The sequence below is a fragment of the Erinaceus europaeus genome, chromosome 1 (genome assembly GCF_950295315.1).
Source record: "Erinaceus europaeus chromosome 1, mEriEur2.1, whole genome shotgun sequence".
Taxonomy (NCBI): domain Eukaryota; kingdom Metazoa; phylum Chordata; class Mammalia; order Eulipotyphla; family Erinaceidae; genus Erinaceus; species Erinaceus europaeus.
The window spans coordinates 90,898,099-90,923,456 of NC_080162.1; the positions used below are offsets into that span (position 1 = coordinate 90,898,099).

Here is a 25,358-nt window from a genome sequence, read left to right on the forward strand (position 1 = left end):
CTGAGGCAGGTCCTTGTTTGGCCCCCAACCCCCAGTCTATCCGGCGCTTGATGGAAGCAGAGAAGGTGAAAGGTTTCTGCCAAGTAGTAATTTCCTCCAATCTGCGTGATGGCGTGTCCCATCTGATTCAGTCTGGGGGTCTCGGGGGGCTGCAGCACAACACTGTGCTTGTTGGCTGGCCCCGCAACTGGCGGCAGAAGGAGGACCATCAGACGTGGAGGAACTTCATTGGTAATGCTGTGTGTGCTGGGGTGGGGGCATGCTGGGGGTGGAGGTCTGCTTCTTTCAGCCTGGGGGGGGGAGTCATATTTTAGACACCCCACATGCAGATTGTGATTATGCAAGAGGTGGCATTCAAAGCCAGTCATGAGGTCATGTGTCAAGTTGTGGCAGGCCCTGGGGACAAAGGTGTGAATGAGACAGTCTTCGCTCCTGAAGGGCTCATGGTAAGGAATAAGCTAGTTCAGGACAGTGGGAAGAGCTGCCACTTTGAAGTCACAGAAACCTGAGCCTAAATCTCACCTTTGACCTTTCCTAGATGTGTAGTCACCCACAAGTGACCCACCCTTTTTGAGGGTCAGTTTCTTTAGTCATGGTTGGCAACAGTCAGAGTGATTAACATTTATAGCCTGACGCTGTTGACTGGCTACGGAAGAAGGGCAAACGCTAGAAGAAGAAGAATAGACAGTGCTCTATAAAGCCACTGTGGCTTTCTGTAAGTGTAATTCTCTGAGTAGTCTCATGAGGGTGAGGCATTGCGATCTTCATTTTATTGGTGTGAAACTGAGACACAGAGAGATTAAGGGGTTTGCCCCGGGTCACATAGCTGGCACACTGGAGGTGGTGCTGCTGACTCCAGGCTATACTACTTCCTTTCTAAGTAGATCTCACTTATAAGGTAGTTGGGAGTATTAAATGAGGCTATGACATGGTAGTGTTTATTTTAATTAATTATTTTATTTGATAGGACAGAGAAATTGAAAGGGGCAGGGGAGATAGGAAGAGAGAGAGAAAGACCTTCATTCAGTAATCCTCAGAAGAATAGATGGTGTTATTGTCAATTGGTAGTGGGAAAACCGAGGCCCAAAGAGGGTACAGAGCTTTTCCAAGTCCAGACAGTTAAATGATGAGGCCCAGGGAAATGCTGGCTTTCCGACTGTTTAGCCCAATACTAAGCCATATGGTGTGGGTGGAGCAGGGGCTGGGTGCCAGCACCCTGTGGGCTGCTGCTGGGTGCCAGGAGGGGATGAGGTTCACTGTGCTTCCTTCTGACCTCTCATTGGTATCCCCCAGAACTGGTCCGGGAAACCACAGCTGGTCACTTGGCTCTGCTGGTCACCAAGAATGTTTCCATGTTTCCCGGGAACCCCGAGCGCTTCTCTGAGGGCAGCATTGATGTCTGGTGGATCGTGCACGACGGGGGCATGCTCATGCTGCTGCCCTTCCTGCTGCGGCACCACAAGGTGAGCATGTGTGATGCCTGACTGTATGCCAATGTCCATAGTCAAGCTTGGGGTCTTCAGCTAGGTGCCCTCTCTTCCTGCCTCTCTTCATGCACTTCCTCCCTCACGAACTTTGAAAGGGACTCTATCACCACTTGCATTCTATTCTGAGATGACAGAAGCTGATGTTGTCTCTCCTTAGGTGTCCCTGCTTTGTAAAGGGGAGTAATGCTTAATCCAAGAAAGTAACATTTTAAAGACCTAAGCAAGGGAGTTTTTTAGATAGTGTCCTCTAAGAGAGAGGATTTGGGGACTGTGTATACATTTGGGAAAGGAGGAGGACAGACTCCCTTCTGGTTCGGGTGCTGAAGGTCCTCACTGCCTCTGAGCTGAGACTTCATAATCCCCTACACTTGTTGCAGGTCTGGCGGAAGTGCAAGATGCGTATCTTTACTGTGGCCCAGATGGATGACAATAGCATCCAGATGAAGAAGGACCTAACCACATTTCTGTACCATTTACGTATCACTGCTGAGGTTGAGGTGGTGGAGATGGTGAGTCCCTGAAAACCACCCTTAAAATTGTCAAGTCCTTCCCAGCTTTCTTTCCTTTTGGCCCCAACACTAAACTGAGCAAACCCACAGTCATCATTCTATGATGCTGGATCCCTTCTCTCCTTATCCACCTTCAGCCACTCACATATTTCCTCCAGAGTTCATGAATTTCTCTCTCCCCTTTATAAGAACAGCTCTACGGCTCCCCACCTGCAGGGGAGTCACTTCACAAGCAGTGAAGCCGTTCTGCAGGTGTCTGTCTTTCTCTCCCCCTCTCTGTCTTCCCCTCCTCTCTCAATTTCTCTCTGTCCTATCCAACAACAAACAACATCAACAACAACAACAACCACAACAAGGCTACAACAACAAGGGCAACAAAAGGGGGAAAAATGGCCTCCAGGAGCAGTGCAGGCACTGAGCCCCAGCAATAACCCTGGAGGCAAAAAAAAAAAGCTCTGATATTTCTTTTAAAAATATATTTAGGGAGTCGGGCTGTAGTACAGCAGGCTAAGCGCAGGTGGCGCAAAGCACAAAAACCGGCATAAGGATCCCGGTTCGAACCCCAGCTCCCCACCTGCAGGGGAGTCGCTTCACAGGCGGTGAAGCAGGTCTGCAGGTGTCTATCTTTCTCTCCTCCTCTCTGTCTTCCCCTCCCTCTCTCCATTTATCTCTGTCCTATCCAACAACAACAACAACAATAACTACAACAATAAAACAGCAAGGGCAACAAAAGGGAAAAAATAAATAAAATAAATATTTAAAAAAGTATTTATATTTATTATTGGACAGATACAGAGAGAAATTCAGAGGGGAGGGGAGGTAGAGAGGGAAAGAGACAGACAGACACCTGAAGCCCTGCTTCACCACTCGTGAAGCTATCTCCCTGCAGGTGGGGACCAGGGGCTTGAACCCAGGTCCTTGTGTACTGTAACATGTGCACTTAACCAGATGCACCACTACCTGGCTCCCTCATATATTCTTTATGCATGTTACATATACTAATTGTTACAACTAGTGAAATAGATAGCATGCTCAGAATTTCCATTTTACATATTAGGAAATTGAAGCACACAAAGTTTAACTATTTTTTTCAGCAACACATACTAAGTGACAGAGCAAGGATTCAAACCTAGGGAGGCTGGTTTAGAGTCCAGGCTCTTAGCAATTACAGTACACTGCTCTTGTTCATTACTATATCCACTTACCTCAGTGTATATATCCACACACTCACCTCTCTGTGTATTCACTAATCTCCCCACTCATTAATAAATTCATTCACTCACCCTCCCATCCATTCATCTATGCATTCACCTACCCTTTTAAAATTTCTTGCCAGGGAGTAGGGCGGTAACACAGCGAGTTAAGCGCACATGGCGAAAAGCTCAAGGACCGGCATAAGGATCCTGGTTTGAGCCCCTGGCTCCCCACCTGCAGGGGAGTCACTTCACAAGCGATGAAGCAGGTCTGCAGGTGTCTGTCTTTCTCTCCCCCTACCTTCCCCTCCTCTCTCCATTTCTCTCTGTCCTATCCAACAATGATGACATCAATAACAACAACAATAATAACAACAACAATAAAACAACAAGGGCAACAAAAGGGAAAATAAATAAATAAATATACAAAAAATAAAAAAAATTCTTGCCTTTCTCCATTCACTCAGGTAATTCATTAATCCATTCATCTATTAGTTCACCCATTCATCTCCTTAGTCCTCTGTTGGAATGAGGAAGGATGAGCTGTACTGCCTTTAATTAAACTAGGTCATTGGCTAGGGGAGCCCAAGGCTGATAGAAGGAAGGCAGTCTGCCTCTCTTCCCTTGGCCTTCCATGCACCTGAACTCGAAGTTCATGTTCCTCCTTTGTCCCCATCACCCTACCCCACCTGCCCACAGCATGAAAGTGACATCTCAGCTTACACCTATGAGAAGACATTGGTGATGGAGCAGCGTTCCCAGATCCTCAAACAGATGCATTTAACCAAGAACGAGAGGGAGCGCGAGGTGAGGTCACCCTGACTGTGTTCTGAAAGCCTCATGCAGCTGCCAGTGCTGGATCTGTACATACCCGGGATGCCCCAGGAATGACCCTCCTGGTCATTGGCACTGCTACCTTTACCTTAGAGCATTGCTCATCATCCTTATTCTTTCCTTTCACCTTCCAAAACTGGGTTCTTAGCAGCAGAAGTTTTGTACTGCAGCTACATGCAGCAAGCCTTCTAGCCAGGATGCAGAAGATAACTTCTAGGGAGTTGGGCAGTAGCACAGTGGGTTAAGTGCAGGTGGGGTTAAGTGCAGGTGGTGTAAAGCGCAACGACCGGTATAAGGATCCTGATTCGAGCCCCTGGCTCCCTACTTGCAGGGGAGTAGCTTTACAGGTGGTGAAGCAGGTCTGCAGGTGTCTTTCTCTCGCCCTCTCTGTCTTCCCCTCCTCTCTCCATTTCTCTCTGTCCTATCCAACGACAACGAAATCAACAACAATAATAACTACAACAATAAAACAAGGGCAACAAAAGGGAATAAATAAATATTTAAAAAATAGTTAAAAAATGATAACTTCTGGAACACAAGGGAGGATAGTAGATGCTAAACATATGGATGTTGATTTCTTGGAGGCAAGGGCTGTCAATGTGGGGGACAAGGGACATGTGGCAGACCCACAGAGAATGGGTGACAGATACTTAGGGATGTAACCAATGATGGGAGTCTGGGCAAATCTAGGGTGTAGTAGATGGTTCCTGAAGAGTAATGACCATGAGCCCCTAGTGGAGTGTGGGTGTCAGACCTTTCAGATGTGGGGAATGTGTGTCCCCTAATCCCTGGAGTGTGGATGAAAGGCCCACTCCTGGACGGGGGTACTCAGGGAATGGAGTGATGGATCTGAGAGTTGAAGATCTTTCAGAGGTGGCCATCAGGTTTGCTAGGGAACTGAGAGCAGAGTCTGTAGGTCAGGGTGACAGAGCATTGGTGGTGGGTCTCCCAGGTGTGGATCATGGATTCTCAGGGGGCATGAGTGACAGATACCCATTTGAGCTGGAATGGATGGACCCTTCCAGTGGTCCAACATCCTGGAGATAACACTGCAAGGATGTTATCTAGAGTGTTATCTGGGGAGCTAGTAAAAGGTACAAGAAATGGCACATACACTGCTCAGTCAGAACTGAACTAGACCACAGTGCTAAGGTAGAATCCTGCTGGGCCAGCATGTTTTGGTCACTGGGTAGTAGGGAGGCCAGGAGTTCTAGGTGAGTGGGACAGTGCCTATCTGCTAAGGAAGCTCTGCAGTATTTAAATAATGGGCATGGCTCTGAAGATGTACACCCTGGTAGCAGCTCTTTGCAGCATAGCAGTGCTGACTTCCAGTAGAGCTGGTGCCAATCTGTCACTTCCTAGATCCAGAGCATCACAGATGAGTCTCGTGGTTCAATACGAAGAAAGAATCCAGCCAACACTAGACTCCGCCTAAATGTCCCAGAAGAGACGACTGGGGACAGTGAGGAGAAGCCAGAGGAGGAGGTGTGCAGCTGGGTTGGGTTGGTCCCAGCCAGTGGGAGCACAACTCTGGGCCTCCAGAGGAGTCAGTCATATGCTATTACTTCCTTTATCATCCAGGTGCAGCTGATCCATGACCAAAGTGCTCCTAGCTGTCCCAGCAGTTCTCCGTCCCCGGGAGAGGAGCCAGAGGGGGAGGGAGAGACAGATCCTGAGAAGGTGCATCTCACCTGGACCAAGGACAAGTCGGTGGCTGAGAAGAATAAGGGTCCCAGCCCTGTCTCTTCTGAAGGCATCAAGGACTTCTTCAGCATGAAGCCGTATGGGGGCCCAGGGTTTAAGGGCTGGGGTTTGGGGTGCACCTACAAGGTCTCTGCTCCCTGTGGCAGAAGGCGTCTGGAGGTGTAAAGACACAGCCTGGACTTTGTCTTGGTTTCTCTATGGAGAACTTGGGGGTTGGGTCTCAGGGTTAGAAGTTTGGGTGCCATACCGGAAAGAGAAGGTAGGGGAGGAGGGGCCACTGGACCAGTGTGCAAACAGGGTGGATGATGGTGGCTCACGGCCCTGGTGCTTCCTCTATTTCTGACCCATCTCTTTTTCCTTCCTCTCTTTGCTTCTCTTGTGTCTCCTGAAGGGAGTGGGAAAACTTGTAAGTCCTTCAGAATATTTTTAACTCAGCCTTTTGAGTCGGCCAGGGTCCCTGCTTTCTCCACTCTATCATGAACCCTCCATTTGTGCCCCCCGGCCTGTGCGTTCTCAACAGCCCAGCATGGAGAGATGTGGGGTTGGTGGTCCCCGGTTTGCAGGGCGCAGGTCTCGCTGGGGACGGGGAGGGAGGGCGACTGGTCCACCCCACCCCTGCCCCGCAGGAACCAGTCCAACGTGCGGCGCATGCACACGGCGGTGCGGCTGAACGAGGTCATCGTGAAGAAGTCCCGGGACGCCAAGCTGGTTTTGCTCAACATGCCCGGGCCTCCCCGCAATCGCAACGGCGACGAAAACTGTATCCTGGACCTAAAGATCTGGGGTGGGGGCGCGGGCGGCGGCGGGCAGGTGGCCCAGCCCCAGGACCAGGGTGCAAATCCCGAGCCCGTCGCGCTGTGGGGTCAGGACCACGGACAGCTCGCGGCTGGGCTCCGCCAGGGGACCCGCGCGGCACTTTTCTCCTTGACGGGCGACCAGACATGGAGTTCCTCGAGGTCCTCACCGAGCACCTGGACCGGGTGATGTTGGTCCGCGGCGGCGGCCGCGAGGTCATCACCATATACTCCTGAGATCCAGGACCTGCCTCGGCCCGGCCCGCGCCCCCCGCCGCCGTCACCGTTTACACAGACCCCGCGCCCCGCCCCCTCCCCGCCGCCCGAGCCCGGAGCCGCGCGCCGGGGCTGACGGGGGAAGGGCGCCCCCGCGCGGAGCCCCGACACTGGGCGGGCTTCGGCCTGTCGGCCCTGGCAGCGCGGCCCTGAGAAACTGGCGTCGCCCGCGGAGGAGACGCTGCAATAAAGGGCGGGAGGCGGGGAGGGAGGGGCCTTGAGGACCCGGGCTCGCGCGCGGCCCAGCTGGGCCTATACATAGTGTACAGGAGACATCGCGTGTATTTTTAACGTCCCCATATTTCTGTGACTCGAAGCGCAACGGACTTCTCTCTTTCCCGCCCCTGTCGAGCCCGCCCCCTGGAGCCCGCGAGAGGCCCCCGAGCGGGGCGACAGGGCGCTCGGCCCGGCGGGAGGGGTGGTGGCAGCCCTGCCCCGCCCCGCCCCGCCCTCGCCTCCTGCCCTTGCCCTGCACCCCTGGCTTCCCTCCCTCCCTTCTTGTCCTAGACGGAGAGGAGGCGAGACCCGAGCTCAGCTTTTTCTGGAACCACCTCCCCGCGGCTGCAGACGCACGCGCAGCCGTTCCTCCTCCTCCCGGGGAAGGAAGGGCCCTCGCCTCCCAGGAGGCGCCCCTGGTGCCTGTGGCCTTCTCGCCCGTCCTGTGGCTCCTCACCAGACTGAGATTGGTGAGGTGGAGGGGGCCCTACCGCCGCCCCCAGTGTCCTCCCTGGGACAGGTGAGGGAGGATGGGGAGCATTGTTTTAGGCGCCGGGTCACCGCGGAGGCCCCAGTATTGCCCCACGGTCCTTCCCTGTCCCCATCTGACAATCCTGGCCTCAAGGACCCAGCCGCCTTCTCCTGCGTCCAGGCCAGGCTTCGCTGCCTAGCACCGGGACTTGAGGAGGGGTGGAGTTGCAATGTGCTTCGTTTTAGTTAGCGCCTCGAACCCTCTAAGACCCGAGATCTTGGCACTTTTGCTCCTGGCCAGGTGGGAGATGCCGCCTATGCCTAGAGGAGACACACGGACAAGGTCCCCTTCCCCCCAGGCACATCACTGGGGGACAGGCACTGCATGCTCATTCCAGCTCCCTCTGAGGTAGGATATGGTACTTCCAGCCCCAGGCCCTTGATTTTAGCACCTAGACATCCTGTTCACTTCCCAGTGTTGGGGCTACTAGGAACTCCTGACCTCACTTTTCCTTTGAGCAGAAGACAGAGCTGGAGCTTGTGCCATCTAGACTGGAGCAGGTGTGGCTAGTAGTTGGGTAGGTCTGGATATCTGCCAGTTAGGCCAAGCCCCTTCTGAGGTCTGGCAAGGAGGCTGGATCAATTCTATCAGAAAGTTGGGAGGTATCAGACACCAGCATCCCCAACCTCTTCCTGTTCCCCCAAGTTCTCCAAGAATCACAGCTGGGTCTAGCCTTCTGGGGGCCCAAGCCCTCTCTGGCTGAAGTAGTGTGTTGGCAGAAGGGGGCTGCATCAACACCAGTTAAGGAACCAAAGTTGCACTATCTGGGCCTAGACTGTCTGGTTGGCAAGAGCAGTTTCCGTTGATGAAAACAAACATCCCACAACAACAAAAACACCCAAGTTTTCTGTGCTATATGTGCAATATTTGTTATGAATGTTATCACAAGTCATTCATCAAATTATCTTTATAATCACTGTAGCTAGATGTTTCATGTCAATTCAAGTGACTTTATTCTGAGTGCAATATTTCAATAGCCTTGTAGTGATAACTAGTGTTGCTTTTGTTTTAGATGATCTATGTGCAGGGCAATGCAATGAAGTTGAAAATCCTTGTAAATAGGAAAGGTTGCAAACCAAATCAAGAGTATTTATTACTATTATTAGGCCTGCCTTTAATTTTCAGTGTTTCAGTATTCCGCATTCTGCCTCAGTATTATCTTGTGTTCTTTGTGCCAATATGAAAAGGAGAGGGTTGGTTCTTTCCTTTATTGTTGAATGCTCTCATTTAATGCTTTATAGCTTTTACTGTATTTTTTAGACTGTCTGCACAAAATGCAATAAAAATAATTTTATTATACCCTTCACAGCCTGAGGTGTGCTGTTGGGATATTTGAGGGGGAAAAACTGTAGGTGGGAAGAGCCACTGAAAGTGGTTCTCCAGTAGGACCCTAGACTTCATCAGAGCATTGACCTCCCCTACCTTGCTGACAGAAGTGGGACATGCTGAGCCTATAGGGCTGGGAGTCTCCTTTGTGTACTCAAGAGGTCTGGGCCTGTCCCAGAGGGGCAAAGTGGCAGCAAATGCTAGCACAGGGCACTGCACTCACATCATTTAAGACAGCACCAAGTCAGCCTCAGCAGTGGCAGCATCTAGGTTTTTGACCCATGGGGAGGGAGATCTGTGCCAATCCTTTCCCCAGGTCTTCTCCCAACTTTCTGACAGGGCTGGTTACTAAATTCTCTCCAAAGTTGCTATAGTCTTTGTGATAGTATGGTTCTGGCACCTCCTTGCATAGTGGGCAGAATAGAAGAAGGCGACAGACAAAAACCAAAAATAAGAATACCCTATTTCACTGGCCACTGGCCAGAAATGGCCTTACAGTCCTGTTTTTTTCAGTTAAGAGGACAAATCAACTGACAAACAAGGATGTTTAACACAACATTATAAAAAAAAACCACTAGCTTTTGCTCTGAAGTGTTATTAAAGCTAACTAGGAGAACTGCATAAAAGACAAGCTAGGTTTCAAGCGGTTTTAAGGCCTGACCATAGGCTGAGTAAGGGGGCAAACCTTAAGGTTGACTAATGCCAGTCAGCACTACCTCAAGGACCCTTGTATTCCAACCCTGTGAGATGCCTTGGAAAGAGGTCCTACAAATACACAGAAAAATAGATGACACAGCTTATACTTTTTCAATTTAATTAAAAAGTAATCATCTCATTTTATTAACAACACAAGAGTTCCAAAGAGAAAAAACACTATATAACACAAACAGGTCAGAACATAAAATGCTGCCATCTGGGGACTTTAAGTTTTGAAACCATTGTTTGCTTAGCCACTGGCAGAGACTCAACTGAAGTCACTGTTTTCCCTAGTCCCTGCCAGGGCCCCCCTTGAGACTGTGATCCACAGGGCTTTAATAAGCAACATCCCTAGGGAGAGGGCAGCTTCCTTTGGCTCCATTTAGAGCACCAGCCACAAGTCCTCCCTTTAATTTCACTCTGGCTCAATAGTTATGAACAGCCAGCCACCTGTATCAGTAACATGTCCTGCTACCAAAAGTCTGACATCAAAATGGTCTCTACCTCCTGCTACTCAGAAAACAGAGTCTAGAATGAAAATAAGAGATTTGAGTCAAAAGCTCAAAATCACCACTGAAAAAAATGGTTATGGACTTATGGAGTTTAGAGTTGCCTTCTCAGAACCAACTCCATGAGACTACCACTGGATATGGGACCGAAACGTAAGAGAGTAAGAATGTTTATGCCCTAGATTCAGTCTGTGTTAAAACTGCTAGCAACTAGAGCTATTCAGTTCATTCTCCAATGGAAAAAAAGTCAATCCTTGGTAAAATTAAGGTTGAAAAGTGCCTGCTTCCATTCCTACTATAGCACTCCTTAATAGCTCCAGAATAGTTTATCTGTGAATCTTCCAGTAGACCCCTCCACATGTGGAGTGGACATGACAGCACTACCTGACATGTTCAGTCTGCTATTCTGTAACCCTATAGGACCTGTAGGCAGGAGTGTGGAGCTGGAAAATCTTGGTTGGTTCAAAATGAACACAAACAATAGAAAAGAAAATGGCATTCCAAATATAGCCAACTGGGGTTTGGCTTGTTCTCCCCTTTCAGCCCCCTAATTCTAGCTGACAAAGAAATGAGAGAAGCTCATTAAATATAAACTGAACACAGACACCCATACTATCCAATGACCCCAGAGATACTTTCTTAAAAAAAAAAAAACCCAAAAAACCCGAAATGCAGTATAAATCCTGACTCTGAAAGGAGTAAGCAACATAGCCTTAGGCAGGAGAGAGAGCAGGTAGTAGAGACTTACAACATTTGATGTGGACCTGGATAAACGCAAAGAGTATCCTCCAAATATCTCTATTTAGAACAAAGTAAATGGGAGGTGGCCATAGGACTAGGAGTAGTTGCCAGATTTTGCCTCAGTAATGCCTCTGATAAGATCCCATAGGAGCCTGGGGCCGTCCCACCTGTGCTGTGGTCTGGCTAACCAGGTGGGAAAGAGCTGGGCCACTCTGGATCAGGGTATCCAGAGCCTTCTGTACACTTGGATTGTCAAAGTTGATGCCTGTGGAAGACACAGGCCTTTGGCTAGCAATGCTGCTGGGAGGTGCCAGGCAACTAGAAGGCTGGCCAAAGAGCCCTTGGGAAGGAGCCCCAGGCCTGGGGCCTATGTTCCGAGCAGATCCTGCCTGTCCCAAAATGTTTGGAGGCTGACTGCCAGAAGCCTGTGATCTTTGCTGAGGCTGGCTGTTCACTGCTGTGGAAAAATTCTGGTTCTGGGTGTTCCCGGCAGCAACTGAGGGAGATGTAGAGCTGCTATTGGCCGCAATCGTGCCACTATTGAAGAGGCTGAGGATTTTGGCCTGAAGCTCTTGCTGGGAGGTTGGGGGTGCGGCTGGAGTGGGTGTAGCAGTGGGGAGCACTTGGCCGCTTTGGAGCGGTCGGGAGCTTGGCTGTGTCTTCAACGAGGCACCTGAGGATGCCCCGAGTGGCTGGCGGGAAATCGGACCTAGAAGACAGAAGGAGGCATATGGTTCAAAGTACCTTCTATGGGCAGAAGGCTTTAGCAGCCCAGGGAAGAACAACCACCACTAATCATCACATCAACCACATGGTACACAGACTATAACAACAATTTTCCAAAGGAGTCTCTTCATGGTATATGCTGCTTCCAGAAAACAGATAATTTTCCCCAGAGATTAAAAGAAAAAAAAAAAGCCATCCATCTTGGTTACTAGGGAGCCAGAAATACTAGTGTAGCCAACACATTAAAGGGATTAGAATTCAGTACCCAAACAAACAAGCAAAAAAAAAAAAAGAATTCAGTACCCAAATCTTAAATTATTGGCATAGATGGCCCATGAAAAGCCCAAAGATGGGCTCATTTTCCCTACCCATCCCAAAGAGCCCTGGGCCCACTACCCTCCCAACAGGGCCTAGGGGATTAGAAAAATGCAGAGTCAGAACTTCACCTCGGCCCTGCCACGTAGCTCACCAGGCAGAGAGTTGGTGCTGCTCCTCATAAGTCGCCCCTTCCGATCTCGAAGGTAGTTGATGATCTTATCAGTCTCTTCGGCAGTAAGGTACCTGTTGTCTGCCAGCAGGTTGAGAAGGGTCTGGATGGCTGGAGGGTGACCTCCACGCACTCCTTCATCTGGGCCTCCTCGCTCTCTTTCCTGTAGGATGGCTTCATCAGCCATTTTGGCAGCCTGTCTGGCAATCTCTTCACGTTCCTTTTCCCGGCATTCATTCTTGTAACGCTCATAATTTCTAGCTACCAGCACCATGGCGTCTGCCTGGGGCATGTTTCGATGTTCTGCAGGAAGAAATGACATGAGTTTTTTTCTTTTCTTTTTTTGTTTCCAGGGTTACTACTGGGGCTTGGTGCCTACACTAAGAATCCACTGCTCCTGGAGGCTATTTTTCCCATTTTGTTGCCCTTGTTGTAGTTGTTATTGTTGTCATAGCTATTGTGGTTGGATAGGACAGAGAGAAATGGAGAGAATAGGGGAAGACAGAAAGGAGGAGAAAAAGATAGATACCTGCAGACCTACTTCACCGCTTGCGAAGCGACCTCCTGCAGGTGGGGAGCCGGGGGCTTGAACTGGGATCCTTACACCGGCCCTTGCGCTTCGTGCCATATGCGCTTAAACCACTGTGCTACCACCCAACTCGTGATATGAGTTATTTTCTTCCATGGCAGATTTAAGTGACTACCTATTGGATTCTACCAAGACTTCCTAAGCTCAAACCAAAGAAGAAAAACATTTCAGCAGCATAAAACCTTGGAATGTTAGATGAGGAGGGACAACAAGAGGATAAAGTTTAGGAAGATAGATGAATGGCTTTCTTTGGAGGGGAATATGCATCTTTGTACAGAGCTGGCTCTTTAGGGAATTTCAAGATCAAAGACTTATAGTAAAAACCAAATAAACATGACATCTCCCACAGATTCACACAGACCACATGGGGAATAACCACAGGAGGCAGGCCACAGGGAGCCAAAAAGCCCTTCTGTAAAGTCTGATTTCTACAGTGCTTCTCAGGATTTGGCCGACATACAGTTTTTAAATTTATCAGTTCAAAGGTCATAGATTAAAATCCAACTGTGACCCGAAGTAACAACTTCTCCTTATCCTGAACAATATAACTAAGAGTAGCGAGAAGGCCTCTCAAAAACTTTGAGAAACTCCTGCAGATCCTGCTTCACCACTCATAGGTGGGGCTCAGGGGATAGAACCTGAGCTCTTGTGCACTTAACCAGGTGCACCATCTGGAACCTGGTCAAAAACTTTATATGCCTTCATACTTTTTGAGTACAGTTCTTTTTTAATACTTACTTATTCTCTTTTGTTGCCTTTATTGTTTTATTGTTGTAGTTATTATTGTTGGTACTAATGTCCTTATTGTTGGATAGGACAGAGAGAAATGGAGAGAAGAGGGGAAGACAGAGAAGGGGAAAGAAAGTTAGACACCTGCAGATCTGCTTCACCGCTTGTGAAGTGACTCCCCTGCAAGTGGGGAGCCAGGGGCTCAAACCGGGATCCTTGCGCTGGTCCTTGTGCTTTGTGCCACCTGCGCTTAACCCATTGCATTACTGGACTTCCTAGTGCAGTTTTTCAGCAAGACAAATGACCACTTGGAGATTATTAGGTATTCTATATCAAAGGCCATGCCTACAGAGACATGGATATGATGCTAAAAGAGAAGTCTGTGCTATAAGGGAAATGAGTTGGCTGAGTATTCAACATTCTGGAATTCATAGCTATTTCAGGGAAGAACTCTGAATCTACTCTGGACTGTCAGAAGTCAGGACATGCTCCCTATTTCTCAAAGTCTGAGTAAGGTAGAGGAGAATTAGTGGACTAGTGACTACCTTGGGAATTCTGACCCACTTGAGCCTCCATACCTTGTGGGGTTCCAAACATGATGTTGACTGTACAGGAACGGTGAATTTGGTGTTGCTGGGTGATGACAATAGCAAAGGGAGACCCTCCCCTGCTAACATCCTCCAAGGCTTGTGACAATGACACCTCAGTGTTCAGGAAGATCAGGTCTACTACCATGCCTAAGTCTCGTACCTTTCGTCCCACAGATTCAGCATAATCTCTGCACAAACAAACAAAATCCAGGTGAGTATTCTCTGATGAGCTGTTGCTCTAGACATTTCAAATCCCAGGCCACCCATTGTTTTCTTGATGTCCTCTTCAGACTCACTAGCTCTAAAAGATCAAAAAGCCATCCTTTTGCATATTTTAACCCCAGATCTTTTGTGATTATCTAGTCCAGTGGTCCTTCCTTCACACCATCCTCCCTAAGACTGTAGAATCTATTTGTCTTTGGGAGGGCTGCTTAATACAGTGGGGAAAGACTGAGATTTAAAGATGCTAAGATGGGTTTGGATCTTGTGAAGTTTTATGTGAAACTCTAACCTCTTATAAACCTGAGCTGCTTTATCAACAAAACTGAATATAGCTCAGATTCTATGTTACTTCTTCAATCTTGTCTTTAATCTAAAATAAATCCTTGGCATATTTCCCCTCATAAGACTTAACTACTTATATAATTTTTCTGTCATCTACTCAACTAAGGTATAAGCTCCACAAGAGAAAGGACCATATGTTTTTTGCTTACTATATGCCCCCAATGCCTTGCGCATTTGTCAAACACATGAATAAATATATAAGATGATTTACTAAAAGTATCAAAAATAATTTATGTATTACAGGCTAATATAAATTAGGTGCTCTGAGAGCGATAGTTATAATTACGTGTCAAAAAAGTGATCTACAGTTAAAGTAACATCTATCTCTAAGCAAGGTCACTCAGAGCCTGTCTACTGCTTGTGGTATCTCAACACATTTCCCTAGTCTCTGCCCTGAAATCAGCTCTTTAACCCCAACCTTCTAGGAAATACATGTGGAGTTACTTAGCAAGCACATGGGAAAAGTAAACACAGTGCCAAGCCTGCAAGCTATTATCCTCTTCAAAGAAAGAGCACAGAGCCAGTACTGCTTTGCTATGCATGCAACCTGGATTGGAGTCCAGCCCCCATCATAACTGAAGGAAGCTTTGGTGTTGTGGTTTCTTTCTCTCTGTCTTTACCTGAAGAAGTCGGAAGCAATGTGCCCTGGAAATTAGGAAAGACAAGCAAAAACCAAGTAAGCGAAAAGAAGTGAAATGGTACTATAAAATCCTGTTTAGCATGATCACTTAACTATTCTGAAAGGCCATGGCATGTCATAAAGGTTTGGTTCTTAACTAACAAATGCAGAAAAATTGGCCTAAGATTCAGAGTTAGCACACCAGAAAGGTGGCATCTATTTATGTTCCTGATCAGCATATATTACTTTCTATGATTTTCCTTTGGGAAGGCACTCTTCTCCCACTCAGTCCACACATAGGCATAATCTCACCATTAGCTCTAGGGATGGGCACATGACCTAGCCATGGCTTATCAGAGCACCCCAATACTGCTGGGAACTATAGTAACTGGTTTAAGGATGGAAAAATGAGCCACTTAAGTTCAGTGAGAAACAGTTTCAAAACTTTACTTGGGAAGAGAAGCTCTCTTTCCACTAGGTTTAAGTAAGCTAAAATGATACAGGTCAAAAGAAAAAAAAAAAAAAACACATCTAGACATCTAGGGTTAATGCCATTCTACTTCTTTAAAGTAGAAAACCTATCTCAAAATAAAGGTAAGTAAGAGAACAAGTTATATCATGGACTGACTCCAGGCGTGGCCCTGCTTGAATTTCCAAATAAAACTAAAAGTTCCCTTTAATTAAGCCAATTTGCATCAAACTCAGGTTAACAAAGAATAATAGCAATGTCAAAAAGACACAGCTGAAGTACAGTGGATAGAGTTGCCAAATGGGAACCCAATTTTCTCATCTGAACCTTCTCCTTAGTTAAGAGAAATACCTATAAAGTTCTTACTTAGTCTGCTTATTCACCACAATCACAGAGCAATCAACAGGTCTCTCAGCATCAAAGCGTCTCTGAATTTCCTCAAAGTATTGACGGTAAAGCTCCTCTCTACGCCGTTCCTCACGTTTCAAACGCTCTGCAAGATATTATCAGGGAAAACAAATATGGGCTGTGTCTTTCCATGAAAATAAGCCACAGGCCTTATTGTTTTGAATTCTGAGTTATACTTGTAGGTAAAGGTTCTAACACATACACACTGAAATATAAAGGTTTGATTATAGGGCATGCCATTGTCATTTTAATGCTTCATCTAATATATCAATGGCAAACTGTCCTCCAGAAAGACTTAAGTTAGCCTTCCACAGCTAAGGATCACCTATCTATTGCTATTTCTCTACATCTTAGTCAACATTAGGTATTGCCACTTAAAACAACTTCTAAGGGAAGGGAAAGAACAACTTCTAAGGGAAGGGAAAGAAGGGTCAGCAACTCAATAGGTAGAGTATGGGGCGCCTTCCTGGTTTGATCCACAGTGCTTCCTGTACCCACACATCATGTATCTAGTGGTATCTATATGCTACACAAACAACGCAGAAGACAAGCATAGTTATTTGGCCATCGAGCAAAAAGTAAACAACCTCTTCAGCTCTGTTTGATTTTTTCTATATTTAAGCCAAAGAAACCGTTCAATTTATTTTTTACCAGAGCACATTCCAGCTCTAGCTTACGGTGGTGCTAGGAACTGAACCTGAACCTCAAGCATAAAGCATAGTCTTTCTGCATAACTACTATGCTATCTCCTTAGCACTCTCCCCTCCCTTTTTTCTTCTCTTGTTCTTTTATTGCTACCAGGGGGTTATTGCTGGGTCTCAGTACTGTGTGATGAATCCACTGCTCTTGGTGGTCATCCCATGCACCGTTTCTTAAAAGACAGAAAGAAACTGAGGGGGGAAGGATGGGACACAGAGGGAGACATACAGTTGTAGACTTGAATCACTGCTCAGTGCTCAGCTGCAGGTGGGAAGAATAGGCTTAAATAACTTGCTCATGGTAATGTGTGTGCTCAATCTGGTGAGCCACAAGCCACTCCCCCTTGTTATTTCTGGCCGCCAGAGTTATTGTTGGGTTTGGTGCCTGCATAATTATTCTACTTCACCCAGTGGCCATTTCTCTTTTTCTTACAGAGACAGACAGGAACAGAGAGGGAGAGAGACACCTCAAACATTGCTTCACTGTTCCTGAAGCCCCTCCAAGTGGGGATGGAGTTGGACTTGAAATTGGGTTCGTGAGCGTGGCAACATGTGCACTCTACTGAGTACAACACTGGTTGGCCCCATTGTTTTTTCTTTAATTTTTTTAAACTGCCACCAGCTGAGAGCTCAGTGCCTGCAAGATGAATCCACTACTCTCAGTGGTCATTTGTTCCTTTTTTTTCTTGATAGGACAGAGAAATTGAGGGGGGAGAGGAAGATTGACAAGGAATGAGAAAGACATCTGCAACACTTGCCTCAGTTGCTTATGAGCTTCTCCTTCCTTCAGGTGAAGGCTGGCAGCTTAATATTTATTTATTTATTCCCTTTTTGTTGCCCTTGTTTTTTATTGTTGTAGTTGTTGTTAATGATGTCGTCATTGTTGGATAGGACAGAGAGGAATGGAGGAGGGGAAGACAGAGAGGGAGAGAGAGAGACAGACAGCTGCAGACCTGCTTCACCCACCTGTGAAGCAACTCTCCTGCAGGTGGGGAGCAGGGGGCTCGAACCCAGATCCTTACGACAGTCCTTGTGCTTTGCATCACATGTGCTTAACCCAATGCTCCCTCAATTTGGATTTCTTGCACATAATTCACTCAAGTGAGTGTGCCAGAGTCCGGCACCCTTTGTTCACTTTTTATTGCTGGAATTTTGCATTACTAACTAGTTTCCTTTTCTTTTTTGACTCCAGGTAATAAACTCAGCTTTTGTGTGTATTTTTTATTTTTCCTAATTATTTTCAGAGAGAGGGAGAGGGAGAGAGGGGGAGAGGGAGAGATATGACAGCACTGCTCCACCATCTACAGAATTCCCCCTGGTACTATCCTTGGTGTTTCTATGTGGTGCCAAGGTTCAAACCCAGTGTCTTGTGCTTGGTAAGGTGTGTACTCCACTAGGTGAATTATGTTTTGACCCCATTACATTTTAAAATTTTCAAGTTAATTATTATCTATGCATTAATATGTTTTTTAATTTTTAAAAATTATCGATAGAGGTATCCAGAAATTGAAAGAAAGAGAAGGATAGAGACAGAGAGACACCTGCAACCTTACTTCACCACTTGTGAAGCTTTCCCTCTGCAGGTGGGGACCAGGGGCTTGAACCTGGTCCTTGCGCATTATAATGTGTGTACTTAACCAGGTGCACCACCACCCAGCCCCTATGTATTAATATTTATATTAGTTCTTTTTGGTGGCTTGCATAGCCAAGTCATGAGTCCCCCTTTTAGTTGGGTTATTTTCTCTTTTTTGGTAAAGTATTCATTAGTAATGTAAGAATGGACAGTTCTATTTTACCTTTTGCACGAGACTGACTTTCTGGGCCTGGAGGGCCTCGTCCATCAAATGTATCTCTGTAACGGTCAAAGTAAGAATCTTCCTTTCTCCTGTAATAGTCATCCATTCGAAGGTATCGATCATAAGAACCTTCTCTCCTAAAAGTCAAAGAATTTGTACAAAGTTGAAACTGTCCTATCCTACAAACATCAGATAAGAAATAATTCCTCTAGATTCAGTTCCTATAAGGAAGCAAGCAATATAAGGCACAGGAGTTTGACTAGAAAGGGGAGGCTATGTCTAGGTCTCACTGCTTATCACCATGCAGCAGCAACTAAGCTAACCTGTCCTAGAAAAAGGCTAGAAGGTGGGGTTATACATGAAGCTCTTGGCACAATCCTAGGCATTAACAGCAAACTAAAACTAATTGGCAGCAATTGCTGGTATTAGTTTTGAAGAACCAGTTCATGGCAACCCTTTCCCCTGCCCTGTAAAAAAAGGGGGGGCAGTTTTATGTTATGCATAATCATTTTCATTACCTTGAACAGAATCACTCTGAACAGAAACTTATACCCACCCATTAAGCAGTATCCATTCATCCTCATCTATTTTCTGTATCTATGAATTTGCCTTTTCTAGATACTCCATGTAAGTGAAATCATCACAATATTTATCTTTTGTTTGTGGGCCTTTTTATTCATATTTTCAAGATCTGTTATATGTGACAAAATTGTCATCTTCTTATAGTTGAAATATTGTATTTTATTTAAAATCCCTTCACCTACTGACGAACATTTACGTTGCTGTCTATTGAGATCAATGCTTATGCACACTCATGCACAAATATCTTGTTTCTTTTTTTTTTCAATTCTTTTGGATATGTGCTCTGAAGTGAATTCATGAGTAACAATAATTCTGCTTTTTAACTTATAAAGGAATAACCAAATTGCTTTCTACAGTGGCCACACGATATTACATTCTTATCAGTAATTCCTGAGAGTTCCAATTTTTTCATTCCTTGAATGAAGAACACTTATTTATTTATTTTATCTTATTTTGCCTCCAGGGTTATGGCTGGGGCTCTGTGCCTGCACTATGAATCCACTGCTCCTGGAGGCCATTTTTCCCATTTTGTTGTCCTTGTTGTTATTGTTGTCATTGCTGCTGTTGTTGGATAGGACAGAGAGAAATTGGGAGAGGAGGGGAAGACAGAGAATGGGAAAGCTAGGCACCTGCAGACCTGCTTCACTGCTGTGGAGTGACCCCCCTGCAAGGTGAGGAGTTGGGGGCTCAAACTGGTATCCTTATGCTGGTTCCTGCACTTTGAGCCATTTTTGTAGAACTTTTTTTTTTTAATAAATGATTATAGGGGCTGAGAAACACCTCAGGTGTAGAGAGCACAGTACTTTTAAGTCTAAGGCTGGTATTGAAGGGTTTCTCTTATGTAGAATTGTTTTTTAAAATTAACATTTTATTGTATTTTAATGAGGAAAAGAGATACAGAGAGAAAGATACAGTCTAGAGAAAGACCAGAGCACAACTCAGCTTTGGCTTATGGTGGTGCTGGGGGTTGAACCTGGGACCTCAGAGCCTATGCATGAGTCTTGCATATCCATTATGCTCTCTAGTCTGGATAAAATCTTTTAAAAATACTTATTTATACCTTTGGGTTCCTGTTTATTGAAAAATTTGCCCTGCTTTATATCTTACCACCTTTCAGTCACCAAGTTTTAGATGCTACCATGACACCATCCTGACCTCCCTGGACAGACAACCTCACCAATGTGTCCTGGAACCTCACGTGTCCAGAGCCCTACCCCACTAGGGAAAGACAGAAACAGGCTAGAGTATAGATCAACCTGCCAATGTCTATGTCCAGCAGATAAACAATTACAGAAGCCAGACCTTCCACCTTATGATGAAGAATTTTGGTCCATACTCCCACAGAGAAATAAATAGGCAAGTTTCCAATGGAGGGGATGGGACACAGAACTCTGGTAGTAGGAATTGTGGGGAACTATACCCCTGTTATCTTACAATCTTGTTCATCATTAAATCACTAAATTTTTTTAAAAATTTCATTTATTGAGGCCAGATGGTGGTGCACCTGGTTAGGCACAAACATTACAGTGTGCAAGGCCCTGGTCCCCACCTGCAGGGGGATAGCTTCATGAGTGGTGAAGCAGGGCTGTAGGTGCCTCTGTCGGTCTCTTACCTTTCTCTATGCACCTTCCTCTCTCAATTTCTCTGTCTCTATCCAATAACAAATACATTAAAAAATTTAATAACTGACTTGTCACCAGGGTTAGTGTTAGAACTTGGTGCTTTTTGGACTCTAGTCACTCTTTAGGTGGCCTTTTTTTAAAGTAGTGAATTGGGGGGAGCAACAATATACCTGAAGCAGTGCTTCACTACTTGGGAAGCCCCAACCCAACCCCCCCCCACAGGCAGGGACTGGGGACTTGAACCCAGGTCCTCACATAGGAACATGTGCGTTCCACCTTCACCTGCTCTTAACTTTTTTTCCTTTTTTGTGAGTGACAGTGAGTGTGAGAAAAGACCACTGCCCTACTCAGTTCTGGTTTATGATAGGGGGTTGAATTTGGGAATTCTGGGGCTTCAGGCATACAAATCCTATGGCTTGGTAAGTTGAGCTATCACAGCAATTATATAACATACTTTCATGCCTGAAGCTAAAAGATTCCAAGTTTAATCTACAGCACCACAACACAGAGTTGAACAGTGGTCTAGTCAAATAAATAAGTAAATGTATAAAGAAACTATTAAACTACCCTATTAGTTGTGAAATAATAAGTTATTGAGGCTTTGATCTGCATTTCTAGAGTAACTAATTATGTGAGCATTTTTTCATGTATTTACCAGCCATCTATGTATCTTCTTTGTGCTTCTACACTGCTAAAACAATTTGTACTACATCTATTTTTCCACTTGCACAATATCATCTTTGACAGGTCACAGGAAGAGACCCAGATTCATTCACTAAGCATAAGTCATCAATTATTTACATTTAGCAAATATTGAGCATCACATCTACCATGTGACAGATTTGCAAATATAAGACTGATAAAGTCACTGACCTTACATAGTTTCATCTGGTTCAGTAGCACACAGGTAAGATCATTATCAAACAAATAAGCAGAATGGCTGTAGATGTACCTGTACATGGTATCTCGAGAGTCTCTCATATCTCTGTATCTATCGTATATGGGGTCCCGATGATCTCGAAAATCCCTAGAGTCTCTTAGATCACGAAAGTCTCTAAAATCTCTCATGTCCCGAGCATCACGTATGCTTCTGCTATCTCTGTGATCCCGAATGTCTCTGCTATCTCTGTGGTCCCGCAACTCTCGGGGGTCTCGAATGTCTCTGCTATCCCGAGCATCCCGGCCGTTTCTGCCATCTCGGGATTCTCTCCTTGGACTTCCTCGAATTGGAGATCGATCACGCCTTGCATCTCGACTGTCTCCAAAGACATATGGATCTCTGTGGGAGGTAGTAAGAAGATGTTAAGACAAAGAAATTTAAGGCAGCCAACCATTCAGCTTGGTTGGTGAAAGGCCTTACTCTCCAAATGTTTTCTCTAAAACTCAGCCATCAACAGTGAGAACATGATTATAAATTTAAGGATAGTCATCTAACTGATGAGCAAGTAAAGGCTAGGTTCTATAACCTCAAATGGTTAGGACACCAAAAGAACGTATGACCTAAGACCAAACATTTTGACTTGGGTCTTAAGATTATCAGGCTTCAGAGAGTAATAAAGTATTCCTTATGCATGCCAAACCATCATCCATCAATCTCTCAATAGGTTTTCAAAGTGAAAGCATCTTTCCCTTGGGATCTTGTTTGATAGATTTTAGGAGGGATGGAATATGGAGGGGCATAAGACTCATGAAGAAAAAAAGGTATGATTTCATAGAAGTAGCAATGATCAAATGAGTTGGCCTTAAAATACAGAAAAAACTTCCCTTAAAATAGCTAAATATCAGGCAGGGGAGATAATATACTGAGTGGCTGATACCTGAGGATCCCAGGTCCCAGCACCACCATAAGCCAGAGATGAGCAGTGCTCTGGTTAAAAACCAAACCAAACCAAACCAAACCAAACCAAACCAAACCAAACCAAACCAAACCAAACCAAACCAAACCAAACCACTTCTGCCTTCCACCAAATTATCTAGGACAACCAAATTCATGGAAAAAAAAATATATATATAATAAGAAAGTTTAAGAACATTCAGTCTCTGTCTTAGCATAATTATTGAGTAGTGGTCTCTTCTCAGCTTGAGCTTTATGTAGAACTTGGTCCCTTTGTGCCAAATTTTCTTTCTTTTCTAAGATTTTATTTTGCCTACTCTGATTCAGTATTTTTATTAGTCATGCTACCCCACTGGAACTCAGACCTAACATATCTACAGTTAAAATCTCTCACTTAACTCACCCAGTCTCATACCAGACATTTTCATTTCTGCTAAAAATATCTTCTCGGTTACCAAGCTCTTGAAATTAACTTTCACTTTTCCTTCCTTACCTATCCCTATTAAATCATTCAAATCCTGTTAGTTTTTTTTTCCATTCACATTAGACCCAAAATTTCCAGATCAACCAGCCAACCAACCAAGCAGATTGTAAGTCATTCAACACATAAACACCAATTGAACCATGTAAATCTTGGCCTGTTAACAACTGCAACTTGACTATTACCCTCAGTACCACTCCTTAACAAATGCGGTCTCTTACTATACCTCTCCAATTCCTGACTCAGTCTTCTCAGCTCTACTTAAACTTTTTTTTCCCCTCAATTATTTCTGTTCATAAGGTTTTAAACATGGGATATTTTTCTTGGACTAATCAAGTGTGACTCAATCTTCACAAACCAAATTTATGTCCTTTGTCTAAGAAATGTTTTCTGATTGATCTTTCCTGCTTCAACTCTTAATAGTACTGACTTCCTATTACCCATCTCAATTTCTTATATACCTCTTTACAAAGTCTTGTGTGATCCATTTTTTTTTTACCCCAAGGATTATCACTGGAGCTCAGTGCCTGCACTATGAAGCCACTGCTCCTGGAGGCCATTTTCTTTTCTATTTTTGTTGCTCTTGTTGTTGTTACTGCTGTTGTTGGATAGGACAGAGAGAAATCGAGAGGGAAGACAGAGGGGGAGAGAAAGATAGACACCTGCAGACCTGCTTCACCGCTTGTGAAGCAACCCCCCTACATGTGGGGAGCCAAGGGCTCGAACCGGGATCCTTATGCTGATCTGTGCACTTTGTGCCACGTATTCTTAACCCAATGCACTACAGCCCAGCCCATGTGATACACTTTAATACTAGTTCCTTCATAAAGCCTGACCTGAGACCTTGATCTTCCCCAACATATATGGTCTTCTATCCTTTCTTGTCTCATTAAATGACACTTTCACATGTTCAGTTGCTCAATCCAAGAAACTAGCATTTTTATACCTTGAGTTTTTCTAACACCTTTCAATGTTTTTTCTCTGAAATTGATATTCATTCTGCCCACATTTACTGGTACTACTAAAAGAAGCCAGCCAGTTCTCCCACAGCAAATCTTCTAGTTGCCTTGCCTTTGTTCTTGCTTCTTATCTCCAGATTACTTGAGAGTCATCTTTTAAATATGTAAAATCCTTCAATGGTTCTCTATAGTACTTAAAATTCAATACAAAACTTTACAAAGTTAGCAAGAGTTCTTTCTTTCTTTTCTTTTAACCAGAGCACTGCTCAGCTGATTTATGGTGTTGTGGGGATTGAACCTGGGATTTTAGAGCCTTAGGAATGAGAGTCTATTTGCATTATCATTATGCTATCTAACCCTGCAATAAGAGTTTTTTAAAAAAAATTTTAAATATTTTCCCTTTTGTGGCCCTTATTATTTTATTTTGTTGCAGTTGTTATTGTTAAATAGGACAGAGAGAAATGGAGAGAGCAGGGGAAGACGGGGGTGGGGGGAGAGAAAGATAAGACACCTGCAGACCTGCTTCACCGCTTGTGAAGTGACACCCCTGCAGGTGGGGAGCTGGGGGCTCGAACTGGGATCCTTAAGCCAGCCCTTGCACTTCGTGCCAGGTGCACTTAATCTGCTGCGCTACCACCCAACTCCCAATAAGAGTTCTTCATGGTCTTAATTTCTTTTTTTTTAATATTTATTTTATTTATTCCCTTTTGTTGCCCTTGTTGTTTTATTGTTGTAGTTATTATTGTTGTTATCGTTGTTGGATAGGACAGAGAGAAATGGAGAGAGGAAGGGAAGACAGAGAGGAGGAGAGAAAGACAAGACACCTGCAGACCTGCTTCACCGCCTGTGAAGCGACTCCCCTGCAGGTGGGGAGCCGGGGTTCGAACCGGGATCCTTATGCCGGTCCCTTGTGCTTTGCGCCACCTGCGCTTAACCCGCTGCACTACAGCCCGACTCCCGGTCTTAATTTCTGTCTTCTCTAATCTTGTTTGCAATCTCTTCTAGTTTACTCTTTCTTCTATACTAGCCCTTTACCTCTAACAAGGCAAGGCTTTTCCAGATGCTTCTACTCAAAGAGCAGGAAGATATACATACTCTTTTTCCAGATTTCAACATAACTATCCCTTACTTCTTGGTGATTTGTAAGTTCCTAAATTTTGTCCACAGCCTTTCAGAGCACTAGAAAAAAAGGGGGGGGGCAGTCGGGTGATAGCACAGCAGGTTAAGCGCAGGTGGCACAAAGCTCAAGGATCGGAGTAAGGATCCCGGTTCGAGCCCCCGGCTCCCCACCTGCAGGGGAGTCGTTTCACAGGCAGTGAAGCAGGTCTGCAGGTGTCTATCTTTCTCTCCCCCTCTCTGTCTTTCCCTCCTTTCTCCATTTCTCTGTC

At 45.4% G+C, this 25,358-nt stretch overlaps 2 protein-coding genes across 7 annotated transcripts in view; one reads left to right on the forward strand and one right to left on the reverse strand.

Moving 5' to 3' along the window:
* SLC12A5 (solute carrier family 12 member 5) overlaps positions 1 to 7,660 on the forward strand; it is a 44,964-nt gene extending 37,304 nt beyond the window's left edge. For 2 of the 4 annotated variants that reach the window (XM_007533052.3, XM_007533053.3), the window contains exons 18-26: positions 36 to 231; positions 1,294 to 1,463; positions 1,865 to 1,996; positions 3,889 to 3,996; positions 5,386 to 5,508; positions 5,605 to 5,804; positions 6,119 to 6,133; positions 6,354 to 6,487; positions 6,667 to 7,660. In XM_007533052.3, coding sequence (XP_007533114.1) covers positions 36 to 231; positions 1,294 to 1,463; positions 1,865 to 1,996; positions 3,889 to 3,996; positions 5,386 to 5,508; positions 5,605 to 5,804; positions 6,119 to 6,133; positions 6,354 to 6,487; positions 6,667 to 6,758 — 1,170 coding nt within the window. In that variant the 3' untranslated portion in view covers positions 6,759 to 7,660. Of the gene's footprint in view, positions 1 to 35; positions 232 to 1,293; positions 1,464 to 1,864; positions 1,997 to 3,888; positions 3,997 to 5,385; positions 5,509 to 5,604; positions 5,820 to 6,118; positions 6,134 to 6,353; positions 6,488 to 6,666 lie in introns of all 4 variants that reach the window. The other 2 variants (XM_016192556.2, XM_060190918.1) reach the window with 2 other exon arrangements.
* A 2,008-nt stretch (positions 7,661 to 9,668) lies between these two features.
* NCOA5 (nuclear receptor coactivator 5) overlaps positions 9,669 to 25,358 on the reverse strand; it is a 39,572-nt gene continuing 23,882 nt past the window's right edge. For 2 of the 3 annotated variants that reach the window (XM_060190925.1, XM_060190923.1), the window contains 6 exons: positions 21,649 to 21,975; positions 18,493 to 18,629; positions 15,957 to 16,083; positions 13,927 to 14,126; positions 12,013 to 12,333; positions 9,669 to 11,526 (listed from right to left, as the gene is read on the reverse strand). In XM_060190925.1, coding sequence (XP_060046908.1) covers positions 10,937 to 11,526; positions 12,013 to 12,333; positions 13,927 to 14,126; positions 15,957 to 16,083; positions 18,493 to 18,629; positions 21,649 to 21,975 — 1,702 coding nt within the window. In that variant the 3' untranslated portion in view covers positions 9,669 to 10,936. Of the gene's footprint in view, positions 11,527 to 11,989; positions 12,334 to 13,926; positions 14,127 to 15,956; positions 16,084 to 18,492; positions 18,630 to 21,648; positions 21,976 to 25,358 lie in introns of all 3 variants that reach the window. The other variant, XM_060190927.1, reaches the window with a different exon arrangement.